The 14,341-nt window shown below is 40.3% G+C and overlaps 1 protein-coding gene across 10 annotated transcripts in view; it reads right to left on the reverse strand.

Moving 5' to 3' along the window:
• Positions 1–587: 587 nt before the first annotated feature.
• The window catches only part of APP (amyloid beta precursor protein), a 288,182-nt gene continuing 274,428 nt past the window's right edge, over positions 588–14,341 (reverse strand). For 9 of the 10 annotated variants that reach the window (XM_007466499.1, XM_007466500.1, XM_007466495.1 and 6 more), the window contains 3 exons: positions 13,115–13,215; positions 10,202–10,348; positions 588–1,818 (listed from right to left, as the gene is read on the reverse strand). In XM_007466499.1, the coding sequence (XP_007466561.1) occupies positions 1,717–1,818; positions 10,202–10,348; positions 13,115–13,215 (350 nt within the window). In that variant the 3' untranslated portion in view covers positions 588–1,716. The remainder of the gene's footprint in view (positions 1,819–10,201; positions 10,349–13,114; positions 13,216–14,341) is intronic. The other variant, XM_007466497.1, reaches the window with a different exon arrangement.

A 14,341-nucleotide genomic window follows, 5' to 3' on the forward strand; every position in this document is an offset into this window, starting at 1 on the left:
CTTATTAGGGGCTGTTATAATCTGCCTGTATGTTTGTGTTCTCCCAAACTTCACATTGAAGTCCTAATGCCCAATGTGATCATTAGGAGGTCGGGCCTTTGGGAGGTGATTAGGTCATGACGGTGGAGTCCTCATGAATGGGATTAGTGCCCTTGTAAAGGAGGCTCCAGAGAGGCCCTAGCCCCTTCCAAGTGAGGACACAAGAAGTCTGCAACCTGGAAGAGGGCCCTCACCTGACCATGCTGGCACCCGGATCTCAGACATCCAGCCTCCAGAACTATGAGAAACCCAGTAGCTACCCAGTAGCTTATAACTTTATTATAGTAGCCTGAATGGACTAAGACAGGGACAAACTTGAGGACGAAGATATGGCAGCAAAATAGTTTGGACCAAGTAAAAACTGAATTAGGTCTATGAAGTATTTTACTAGCACTGGGAGTTGCCTGTTGGCCCCGATTTCCTGCTCAGACTTATAGCTAAGACACCACAGGTGTGGATGCCCAGCATTAGAATGTTCTTAGCAGTGTTCCGATGACTCAAGGATCAGAAGGTTGTTACCATGGAATCATTCACACCAGCACAATGGCGCTCCTCCAATAATGTATTTATTTACATGAAAACACCGTTTTATACAAATTGAAGACAAATCTCAAAGGGTTTGTCTAGGCTTGCCTTCCGCATTCCCTGATTTTGTCCCTTCCACTTTCATTTTTTTTTTTTTTTTTGGTATCATAAATAAAGTGTTTCAGACTGGGTAAAAGAAACTGAATCTACCTCTTCTTCCCCACCCAAAGTTACTTTGAGTATTTAACATCCATAGTCATTCTTCAAAGAAAACTCTTGCCCAGCATCATTTTATTTAATTTATTTATGTAATACAGTGTAGAAAGCTATCATGGTCATAAGCAATGATTCTGTACAATCATCCTGCAGAAAATTTTGGGGGAGAATTCTTGGTAATTGGAGACCAGCAGAGCAATCCCATCCCACCCTCCCCCACCTGTAAAAGTGCTTACAATGAACAGGGATTCTTTTATTTATCAAAGATCCGAAGATACGTGGACAAAAAAAGTTTCAATTCTCAATGCCTAATGTGTGCACATAAAACAGGCACAAAGAAATAAACGTGTATCCTCATAATTCCTATACCACAAATATAGCAGAAGCAGCAATCTGTACAGTAAAATGCCATTGTGGAAAAAAAATCTTCTAACTCATTTGGAATACATAAAAATGTTTAACTTTAAAATGCATAGTGATCAGGAAAAGAATACTTAGGCAAGAGAAGCAGCTAAACTCCCACGTTCACATGAAGCATCCCCCATCGATTCTTAAAGCATATTTCAAAGTAGGACTTAACTGGGTCACAAACCACAAGAATAATATACAACTGGCTAAGGGGCTATGTGATAAATAATCAGGAGGGAATCTATTCATGCACTAGTTAGATACAGCTAAATTCTTTACAGTACACAAAACCCATTAATAATGTAGTGGAGAGACCGAAATGTGAAGAGAGAGAATACATTACTGATTTGTATATTAATTCAAGTTCAGGCATCTACTTGTGTTACAGCACAGCTGTCGATAGGCGATAATGAGTAAATAATAAAACAGAAGGGTTTGTTTCTTTCCACATTATTCTCTAAATGAACACCGATGGGTTGTGAAGCAATGGTTTTGCTGTCCAACTTCAAAGGCTGCTGCGGTGGTGGTCTAGTTCTGCATCTGCTCAAAGAACTTGTAAGTTGGGTTTTCGTAGCCATTCTGCTGCATCTTGGAGAGGTGGCGCTCCTCTGGGGTCACAGCAGCGTCAACCTGCAAAGCAAGAACGAGGACAAATGCGTTAAGAAAAGCAATCTTTTAAGAGTGCACACAGAGAAGCAGTAAAAAGATAAGGTGCACTGTACTCTCCTCTTGCCAAGATTTGAGAACACCCACAATTTTCCCTCTTTCTTCACCACTTTGACATAGAGCAGAACGCCTGTGCCCACCAGTTATGCAGATGCTCCACTTATCACTAGGTGGCGCTTAAAACCTTGACCTGCTGGCTTTGCTTGCGAAGCGCTCATTGGTTGCTTCCCCAAATGAATAGTAACTGGATACATCTAGGGCAATAAATATTTTTTTCTTCCCCTGTTGGCTCGAAAAAAGACAAAAGGCTTCCAAGAAAGACTCCCTTACTTGAAAAGTGTGGTGTTAAGCTAGAAAAGAAAGCCAACAGTATTACGGAGAGAGATTCAGCAAAGTAGAAAGGAAGACTGCTGAATATCTCCCTGAGCTCGTTTTAGTTTGTCTCCGTGTTCACTAAATTTAAGATGTTAAAGAAAGACTCTTTTAATTAAAATAATGATATAGGTATATCAAAAGATATTAAAAGACACAGAAAGAACATGCTGTTCCAGATTATTATTATTTTTTAACGTAACACTAAGATTCTAAAAGTATGTCATCCTAAGGTTTAAAGAGATTCCCTCTGTGATATGGTGGCTCCCCTCCAAGTTCAGGCCAGCAGTTGTAAACTTGTGTTCTTTCCCTCAGTGTCACTGTTAGGCCAGAGCTACACTTATTTACTCTCTGCAGGCTGGGCCAGGTGTGTGTTGGGGTGTGTGGGGGGATGTTTAGGTTTCTACTATATTTGCTGTACCTCAAATAGTCCACAGACGAGAGGAAGCAAATACTTAACTCTTTGCTGAATAAATGAAAGCTTAGTTTTGTTATAATTGCTTTAAAACTTCTGTAAAACCAGTGGAAGATGGAGAAAATCAACACAAATTTAATCAGAGTGAAGACGCATGTCTTCCACAGGAAAGGGTAAGGTGTGCTGTCCAGAAGTTGGCTTTTCTTTCAACGGGATGTTTTCTATTCTGTACATGATGAGATCGGGGTCCCTTCATCATTTCCAGAATGCCACAGGCCTGTTCTCCACTGTCCAGGGCTGCAAAGTAACATCTAGCTCCTGAAGCAGCTTTTCCCCCGAACCCGACGAAGGACAAACACCAGAGAGTGGGTGTGTTGGTGCTAGGACACTAGGTCTAGGGATGGAGGGCGACTGATACACCATGACTAAACCACACCGGCTAATGAATAATTTAGACGGAAAGCATGGTGCAGTCACTATGGAACACAGTATGGAGGCTCCTCAGTAAACCAAACATCGAACTACCATATGACCCAGCAATTCCACTTCTGAGTATGTATCCAAAGGAAATGATATCACTATCTTGCAAAGATACCTGCACCCCAATGTTCAGTGCAGTATTATTTACAACAGTCAAGACATGGACACAACCTAAGTGCCCATTAATGGATGAATGGATAAAGAAAATGTGATACACACATGATGGAATATTATTCAGCCATAAAAAAGAAGGAAATTCTGCAGTTTGTGACAACATGGATGAACCTTGAGGACATTATGCTAAGCAAAATAAGTCAGACAGAGAAAAAGACAAATACTATAGGACTTCACTTATACGTGGAATCTAAAAAAACCCAAGTCATAGATACAGTGAGCAGACTGGTGGTTGCAGAGTTGTTGAAATGGGTGAAGATGGTCGAAAGACACAAACTTCCAGTTATAAGTTCTGGGGATGTTATGTGGGGCATGGTAACTATAGTCAACAATACTGCATTGTATATTTGAAAGTCCGAAGAGAACAGATCTTCAAAGTTCTCATAACAAGAAAAAAATTGTAATTATGTCAAGTGATAGTTGTTAACTAAACTTATTTTGGTAATCATTTGACAATATATACATATATCAAATTATCATGCTGCAAACTTAATAGTGTTATATGTCAATATATCTCAATAAAACTGGAGTAATCTGGTTCCCCCAAGGTTACTTTGTATGACTCCACCTCATGGACCAATTGACACCTTTCAGTCTGGTCATGAGTTGGAATGATCACCTTGGCTAATCTCAAGGCAGCTGGAATAAAAAGACGTAAAATTCCCCTCAGAGAACAGGGCTCAAATGGACGCTCACCATCGCTGGCCCCGGGGGAATAATCACTGGTGTTTTCTCATCCCTTTCTCTTCCTTTGATCTGCTCTGTTGTCAACAAATGAGGTCACCTTGCTTTAATGGGCAATTGTGTCATTAGCCACTGACTTGTAAGTTAAAACGCCACCATTAAAGGTCAGCACCGGGCTTCCCTGGTGGTGCAGCGGTTGAGAGTCCGCCTGCCAATGCGGGGGACACGGGGTCGTGCCCCGGTCCGGGAGGATCCCACATGCCGCGGAGCGGCTAGGCCCGTGAGCCATGGCCGCTGGGCCTGTGCATCCGGAGCCTGTGCTCTGCAACCGAAGAAGCCCCAACAGTGAGAGGACTGCGTACCGCAAAAAAAAAAAAAAAAAAAAAAGGTCAGCACCAATTACAAGAGGTTTCATTCATTCTCCAAATCTGCTTGCAGGAAACAGCCTGTCTGCCATTTGAATTTGGGCTTCTTTTCGCGCTGTGCCACCTCTTAACTGAGATTTCAAAGAATGTGGAGATTAAAAAAAAATCTTGCCGAGGAGATCAAGCACAAAGCTGCTATGTTTCTGAGTGTAGAAGAAAACATAGCGCTGCTTGATTGTTGGAGTATTAAACTTGTATCTCCCCCTGGAGCCACGTCAACCCACATACTGGCTGCATTCTTCAAGGGCAGGGGAACACCTGGCAACTTAATAGTTGATCTTCTCTTCAAAGGCCAAAGCTCAACTCTTTAACAGAGCCCTGCCAGTAAATGCAAGGCTCAGAGTCTGTATGCAAGTCAGGCAGCTAACTTTCCTGTCTTTTCTAGGCCTCTTTTCTACTTGCTAATCCTCAGGACCCTTTGCTGCTGGGAGGGCACCTGTTCTGTCAGTCCTGAAGTGGGGCAGCTTGGCCCTCAGGCCTCAGAGGGCTCAGGAGCTACAGGAGAAGGGATTGCCTTTACAACATGGCACCCAAGGAGTGTGGATTGCATCTTTTTATTCCCAATCCCTCAAGAGCTAAAAATGAAACACAGTACTCATGTCCATGGATAAACCTACCACTGAAGGAAGGGCAGCAGGTAAGGGGGAGCCTTCCATCCCAACAAGGCTCAGCCATCTGTCACTCACTATTTCCCTTCAAATGGAGCTGGGGGAAGATGTAGCCAGTGGTGCTTATTCTGGAAGAAACCATAGAATAATGGAGTGGGGGACAGAATCCCCATCTGCTCCCCAGGGCAGGAACATGTGTCACTTGCTGAGATGAAAACCGACCCAGCACAGCACCTCTGAGCGTCCCCTCTCTGGACTTTCTGGACTCGATGGGAGCAGTGACTGATATGAAGTCTTTATCTTTGTTAGAGACCCCGGGGCCCCTGCGCTGCACCCCAGCTTGGACTTCCATGGTCACTGCTGCTGACACACACTGAGAACTGAGCCCAAAGAGCCTGATTCATCTGGTCCTAATACGACCTTGAGTAGAACTTTTGACTACTGTTTGGCTAATGCCCTCTTCCTACCCCTTTCTCCCTGAACTTGACTCTTTGGAGCTGTTTATTCCTTCACTATATCCAGAAGAATTTATAGCGCAACCACTACACTGTAGACATAAAATCTATTTGGGTCTCTCCTTAATTTCTAGATACCCCTGCCATCCTGTTTCTCATGTAGGTACTTTAAGCTTGGAGGAGGGCCAGTGGACATGGTATTTTAATTTTATTATGTATAGTAATCAGCAGGATGTGTGTTGATGGGTGTCCCTTTATGCATGGCCCAACAACAGAATCCCGGCCCCTAAGACTTTCCATTTCAGGTCATCTAGGTGGACAAAGAATGGAGGATAAGATAAACTAAACATGCAAAATAACCGGAGAGTGTAAGAACATCAGAAACACCAGGAACATGGGAAGGAAAAGCACAAGCAAAGAGAACAGCAATGACGTTTTCAAGCAAATGGCTTATCCCTTCTAGCAACCTTGCAGTATTGGTTTTCTACTCTACAGTATACATGTTCATTTTCTTCATTATATTTCCATCTCTTTATAAGTAGTTCAGTGATATTTAGTGCCTACATCAAGTAATTCTTCAGGCATGCCCTGGAACCCTCCCGCTATGCTGAGGACTTCCTTTGACCTTCCAATTTCTCCTTCTGCAGTTCACTTCCAGCCACCTGAAGATTCTGAGTCCACCTTCACTTTTTCTTACCATTGCTTCCAATTTAACCTGACCAATCTGTCTGACTGCTATAGCGGTTGCTAGGTGCCTCCACTAAAAATTGACTTTTTGCCAGGAAGAAAGGACCCATAAGGACCTATTTTTATAATGTCACCAATCTGATAGCACATTCGTTAGAAAGAGTCATATGCCATATCTCCATAAAAAGCTAAATAAGCAACTCTCTTCTTTAGATCATTCATAAGATGACTGGGGGCGGGGATGGGAGACTTCTGGTGTTCTCGTTATCAGATCTGTGAAAGAAAAATTTGTTTATGTCCTTCAATAAAGAGAATTTGTGCCCCCCCCTTCTTATTAGACGAGAAGTAGGGGACATACTACTCCAATATATATTTAAAAATATTCAGTGTCAACTGACATCAGTGTAGAAAAGGCCCGTCTGCTACTAAACAGAACCTGGGGTCAATGGGCTTTGCAGAACCTGATTACAGCAGGATAATGGTGGGTAATTCAGCAGGCGCTGGGATACTCAGCCACCAGAGATGGTGTGCACGTTTGGGAAACAGAATAACAGACCACAAATGAAGCACTTTCATCTCCTTGGGAAACCGTGGCTAATGATTTACAGACTGAATCTCTGGCCATTTATGACTAAGCAAGTCATTAAATCAATATTTATTACTTAGTTTTTCAAAACAAAAACTAGCAACTGCTCATTTCCACCGGGTAACGATTCTATTAATACAAGTGCTGGGCTTGCTTTCACTTCCACACCTCTGTGATCTTCTGCAGGGATCTTTTCCTCTAAGAAGGAGCAATTTCCTGGACACCAAGGCTTTTGTCGTGATTTCTCCTTCATGCACAGATGGCGTGAAGTGTGACTGTATTCTGTTCTGACAGACTTAGACCCATCCATCTGGGAATATCCATTTACTCATTTTTGTTCTTAGTGAAATAAGGTTACTCATTAATGAAATAGGTTAACCAGAGCTGGCAATAAACTTATTTCCACGTCCTTGAGGGTGACAGCCTGCTAAGACAGGCAGAGAAATGTGTGTGGGAGGATCACTTCGTTCGGCGTAGATTCTGCGAGCGATCATGTTGAAACCCCCCAGCACCTTGCATCACCCAGACCACGTGAGGCACCCTAGGTGTCTAGGCTGGGTTGCAGCTCTCTGTGTCTAAGTGCAACCACCACAGCTAGACTATCACCTTCCTGAGGGCAGGGATGGTGACAAGCACCTTAAATGAAGTTAGCCTGAGGTTCCTCAAGCTCTGTGTTGAACACTGGCTCAACATGGAGCTTGAGGAAGGGTTACCTAAGGAATGGAGAGAAAGGAAGGCCTTTCCAGGGAAAAAGGGATGGTTTCCCGGCTCTTGACAACATCGTTACTTTAAGGAAGAAGGAAGTGAGAGGAAATGAAGAAAAGAAACACAAAAGGAGGTGGGGCAGTCACTCTAGAGGTTCCTAGTTGCTCTCAAGTAGCTAACAAAATAAATACAAAATAAATACCAAGAGGAGGGCTGATCGACTGCCCTCCCTACAAGGATGCCTTCTGGTTTAAAAATTATTTTTTTTTCAGAACTCATGTTAAAGCATCAACTGCTCTAATATTCCAAAACCAAGGAGACATTTAACCTAGGCAGCTGTAAGAAGGCTTAAAAGGTGACTAGGGAGAGACTAGTGAGCTTGGAGACAAGGAGATACCATTTTCTACTCCCTACGGTTTGCTTAGACAACAAAGAGGCAGGAGTGGTAATACTATATATACATCAGTGATTCTCAAAACTGACTGCATGTCTGATTCAGCTGCGAACATTTTCTACACTCAGATTTCCAGCCTCTTATTTAGAAATTCTGTTTCCCTAGGTCTGGGGTGGGACCTGGGGAATGTGTCCTTTGAAATCAGTACCTGGTAAGTCTCATGCACAATCATGGCAATCACGGCAAGGAGCCCCTGAGATGCCTTGTTTTACCGCCCAGCATCACTGGCCTCTGTTATGGGCGGAACTGTGTCCTCCCCAAATTCTGATGCTAAAAACCTAATCCTTAATACCTCACAATATAACTGTATTTGGAGGGTCTTTAAAGGTGAAATTAAGGTTAAATGAGGTCATTGGTGTGGACCTTATGCAGTTAATACTGGTGTCCTTACAAGAAGAGGAGATTAGGACACAGACCTGCACAGGGGAAGGTGATATAAAGGCACAGGGAGGCCACCTATGAGCCCAGGAGAGAGGCCTCAGGAATTGTGAGGAAATACATTTCTGTTGTTTAAGCCACCCTGTGGCTTTGCTATGGCAGCCTGAGCAAACCAATATAGGCTCTTTGTCCTTTGGCACCAAAGACGGGCACTTTGATAAAAAGGAAGCCACCGCTTGGGTAGATTCATCAGTTCAAGGCCATTAAAATGTATGATTATATTAAAAATATTTAAATGGGCTTTTGAATTATTCAAGTATGAAAACAGTTTTTTTTTCTCAAACATGGAATTAAAATGAAAAATGAAAAAAAAATTGTTTTTTTTTGAAAAAAAATTGTTTTGAGTAGAAATGAGATTACTGATGCTAATAACGCTACTAATAATACATCTTATACTGTTTCAAAGGACAGAAGCTCAGAAATACTATTATGAAGAGCAGTGCCCCACACTTCATGACGTTGTCATCGCTTATTTATGTGCTCACCCTCCTATCTGTCAATCATTCAGTTCTTACACATCTTGCCACCTATTTCCTGGATTCATTCATTTCACTGTTCTTTAGCACATCCACACCAGGATGGACATGGAGAACAAGACTCAAAACCAATTTCCATCAGCAGCTCCTGTAAACAAGGAGCCTGGATGTTCCAACTGCTGAACTAAATGAGGTTTCTGGCTTTGCCACAAACTTAATTCATTTAAACTGTTCCTAGCCTCCTACAATCAAGAATGGTTTGGAGCACATTTCCTTGGGGTTAGTAAGAAGTTTACCTCACTGGAAATATATGAACTTTGCTCTGATGGAAAAACCAATGGACAGGATGTGGGGAAATCTGTACTGTGAACTTGGCTCTACGGAATTTGACATTGAAAGGACATGTCTTCTGTCTGGGTCTGTTTTCTCATCTAGAAAATGAGAAGATCAATTAATTGATCATTAAGATCTCTTTCAGCTCTAAAAATTCTAAACTTCTCAAGATGTATTAATTCACTTTCCCTAACAGTTTCCTAAAAAATAGATATACTGTGAGGTTCCTCCCCTAAACCCTGCATTTTAAATGCATATAAAGAACTTATTTGCACATTTAATTTTATTTTAAGATATTTTGTATCATGGGTTTAAGGCATCACATTTGAATCCCGCAGCTTACTCTATTTTGTTGGTGTAACTCGCTACCTCTGTGTTGTACATACTCCTGTTTCTCACAGGTTGGGGTGTTTGGACAGTCTCAAGTAAATGTAATTGTCACTTTGTGGGTCTTCTGTCCACCTCCAGTGCCACTGCACTAACACCTTGAAACTAAGATATTTCAGGTGGATGTGCAGGGTGACAGGTTAAAGGTCTTGAACAACCTTGTATATTTCACTCAGCCTTTTGGTACAATGTGATTTTCTGTGAGACTTTAAAGGTAAGACTCTTTACTGAAAATTATTTACTATTACCTGGCTTGAGTTAGAAATGAAATTATTTAAGATAAAAAAATCCAGGAATAAGTGTGCTTAAAAAAATTCTTTTTTAAAAGCAGCCTTCCACTTCCTTTTTCGTGACTTCTGCTGTTATTTTTTCTTTTAAATGTCTGTAATCACAATATCCGTAAGCCAGGCACTACCATTAGTATTATTTTGATATTTCAATACAAATTATAAGAAGTTGAGAAGCAGCATATATCCGCAATGTCTTGATCACAGCAGTTATAAGTTGGAATGAATAAAAACCAGAAGCAAGAAAATAGCTGCAACTTGAGCAGCAATATGGATTGTTTGTTCAAAGAGATACTTGGATGATTCTTCGTCTAACACCCAGCAAGATTTTCTTCACAGTCTTTAACTCTCACCTGCAAACATGCAGCCACGTTTACCTACCTCCACCACACCATGATGGATGGACGTGTACTGTTTCTTCTTTAGCATCACCAGGGTGATGACAATCACTGTTGCTATGACAACACCGCCCACCATGAGTCCAATGATTGCACCTTTGTTTGAACCCACATCTTCTGCAAAGAACACCTTGAAAACAAATGCAAGAGAAAGGATTGTAATTGCGGGAGATATCTGGATGAGGTATGTGAAAAGTTTCAGTATATTCGGTATATATTTTATGCCGTAAGTTTGAGTTGTTGGTCACTCAATTATTTGATGCGTACTTGAAAAAAAAAAAACACCACATTCTACTTACTAAGAATGACATCTGTAGTCTATAGAATGATGTACAACATGTGGCTTCCCCAGTCCTAGGAAGTCTACTTCCCTCCATCCCTCACATGTCTCTAGAAAGGCAAAACAGAAGCCTGCAGGGACCTGAAACCCTTTGACAGATGGAACATTCTGTAAGAGGGGGACGGCAGCTCTCAGATCTATCAAAAACTGGAAAGGCACAAATCGTGATTATGAAAGGAGGTCAGTATTTTCCCAGTCACAGCAGGTTTAAACTGGGAGACCTGACGCATGACCGCTATGCCTTAGGTGCTTTTCCAAACTATAGATGCCCTCATTTCCTTAGAGGGACATTTTTAATACATAGGAACAAGCATTCTGAAACAAAGGCATTAAACAGAAGAGAAAAGGCATCTTGTTACCTACTTTCAGCCACAATAATTCAGCAAGACACTAATTAACCTTGAGAAGCATAATGCTTAAAAGGCACTTATTTCAAAGAGAAGTGGTAGGCAGCAAGATAGGAATTTTAATAGCCACACATTAACACATGCTTTCTTACTATGTTGTCCCTGGCAACTCAACTAAAAATGTTGTTTTATTCTTGATGTTTATTTGTGTTAAACATGAAAAGAATTTAGAGAATACTGTAAAGAAGAAATTTATTCAGTGATAAATTTATTACACTACATTCCTTCATACTGTTTATAAATGCAAGTCATTATTTTTCAACTTTACTTGCATGGAATTATAAAAACACACTGCAACTTTTATCATTTTTTATGTAAGGAGATGATCTTATGACAGATCATCTGGCCCAACTACTACTGAACATATACCACATTTGCTATGTAAATTAATAAAAACAGTTCCCTAAATAATTCTTTTAATATAATCTCAAGATAGTAAAGTGACTGACTGTCATGGCTAGAACTAACAAACATCCTAGCAGTCTGAAAAGGCAACATGAAATACAGCAAATAAAGCGAATTTCTAAAAGAGTTTTACTTATGGTATATCTGCAACAAAATTAGAAACTGTTCATAATTATGCCCCTTTCTAAACAAATACGCTCGCTCAACATATTTATAAAAAGCGAATCATTAATTAGCTAACGATAAAAGTATGAGGTAATCAGAAATGAATGCAAGTCTGGACATCTTCCTATGTCTTTAAGAAAATACTGTAATTCTGTAACATTCATTGCACTAATTATAGTACATTATTTCATCAACTAGTTCAGTAGGGGGAGCTGATTCTCTTAATTGCTGCTTCTGCCATTAGTCACGGTCGTATTACAGGAGTTAGTGTAATTGCGGAGATGGGTTTTTATGACACAGGCACCAGAAAACGCAAATCCACACATTAATCTTCAGCTCTCTGCCCCAGCAGCTCCCAAATCCGCAACAGATTCCACAAGTTTTTATTAACCTCTTCAGCATCAGCCAGATGAAGAGTGCCCCTGATTCTATAATAACTGACACTGCATTAACTTGTCAACGAAAACCGCGCTTCAAAAAGTTCACTGTGCTTTTTTATCAAAAAGATTATGGGAGTTAAAATGCAAATCTGAATCTCAAGTCAATTTTGAACTTGCCTCAATTGTTTAGAGTGAAAAGAGGCATACACTATACTTTACAGGGGTTTCTGTTGGAGTTTAATACTTGGATTTACAAATTTTATTTATGAATAGTGGAAAGACAGTTTCTCCTTGAAAGGGAAAAACACATGTATACACACACACAAACAAAAACAAAGTAAGTGCCTGAGAGAGTCCTTCTCAAGTATTATTACTGATTGCAGAATTTGATTACCACTTTTGTTCACTACTGAATGTGCAACAAAATTGTCTTCTTTATTAATTTAAGCCACTTACTGGGCTTATTTACTCTTAAGATGGGAGGACCCCTAGCATAATGCAGGATTGATTTATCTGAAGTTTTCGGTAAAGGTTTTTACGTAACCTTAAGGGAGATGGGTGCCTTTTGATTTATTCCAATTCTAACATTTGGGGGGAAAAGGGGCAATTTTGTCTGAAAAGGAAGCCACAGTCTTTCTTGCCCAAGCCTTCTGCTGAACATACTGCTGGGAACATAATGCAGTCTGGCTCACCTACCCCTCTACCTACCTCCAGGGAGTCCCAAACATCCCACTCCCGAGGAAGAATTTAAAATGTGGGGAGGGGACAGAAAGGAAGGGTGAGAGAGAGGCGACGAAGCCCAGGGGAAGAGTTTACAAATGTGAAATTAAGCCAACGGCCATGAAGCTGTTCTGTGAACCCAAGCAGTGTTTACACGTGTTTTATTTGAGATTTCGATCCTTCACACAAACCTATTATAAACCTGATTTCCTAGAAAACAGACAGGAAGTTAATTAAAATGGCTGCTAGAATACAAAGTAATTCCACTTTAAGCCCAACGTGGGCTCAGCTGCTTTCTAGACCTAAAGAACTACTATATAAAGAGCCTCTTTTTCTTTTCCTCACGTTTTCATGATGATCCTATAGGCAAGTGTTTTATTTTTGTTTTAATCTTTTCCTTAACTGGATTTCTGACCCAAGAGGAACGAACGTCATTTGGCAAGACAGAGTGGCCTGAAGAGGTAGATTATGTCACGTACCAATTTTTGATGATGAACTTCATATCCTGAATCATGTCGGAACTCTGCATCCATCTTCACTTCCGAAATCTCTTCCGTCTTGATATTTGTCAACCCCGAACCTGCATGATACCATAAGCATTATACCAGAATCAAAATACGCAGGCCAGTCCATTTGTTTTATCTATAAACAATAACATTACAACACAAGCCTACCAGAAACTTCTTTCTAGGCCTGAAGTTAGAGGAAAATAGATTAATGACTTTCTTCCAGAAAATGACACCCTATATTTAAATCCTTAACCACTACCTATTTTAAACAAAAAGAAATTAAAGATTAAAGAAATTTACACTTCAGGCTTCTATTGCCTTTAAACACATGCTATAATTTATTTTTTTAATGGGGAAAAAGACAGAAGTTAAATGCTAGTTGGGAGGCTGGAAAGGATTTGCTCCCTAGAATGTGCTCGCTTGGTTTAGGTGCTTATTGTTTAGCCTATTATATGTCTTTTTCCATGTGCTCTCATTCCTTCAGAAAAAATAATAAAAGGCTTTAAAAATGAGCATTAATTACCTGGCAGAACAAAACTGCTACTTTAGGACTTTGTTCCAATTACAAATAAATTATGTTCGTGCATCTATGCAGTGAAGCACTGTAAAAATCATATCATTTATTTACTTAAGTGATTTAGTTATAGATACATAATGTAAATGGTTCATCTGCTGAATAAAGAACTGCAGTACATAATTTTTGAAAAATGCTTCTGTTGGGACTAACAGAATTCCTAACGTACTAACTCTTCTTTCTCTATAAATTGCTATATGATTCTTACACTAATTGTTATAATGAATTTAATTTTTCAGATAGTAATTTGAAGCTTAAAATCACAAGGCAAAGTAATTTTTAAAACAAAGAGTGAAATTACAAAGTATAAATATCGTTTCCACGTTGCAGCATTTAAATATCAAAAGTCAGAATTTTAGGATGAGAATGGATTCTAAAATCATCTCTTCTCTGGTGTTCCCACCCAGGGGTAAACTCTCAGCTCTCCTTAAACAGAGAGGAATTATCAGTTTGCCTCCATTTTTGGACAGCTTTGTCTACTAGAATGGCCTTTCTTAAATTAAGTCAAAATCAGTTTCCTTATAACTTCCACTCTGTTCAACACAGAGCAAGTCTAAATCTCCCTTCTGCACTATAGCCTTGAACAGATCAGATACCCAAGGAGAGGCATCACGTTCCTGCTG

Source organism: Lipotes vexillifer, unplaced genomic scaffold (genome assembly GCF_000442215.2).
Source record: "Lipotes vexillifer unplaced genomic scaffold, Lipotes_vexillifer_v1.1 scaffold340, whole genome shotgun sequence".
NCBI lineage: Eukaryota > Metazoa > Chordata > Mammalia > Artiodactyla > Lipotidae > Lipotes > Lipotes vexillifer.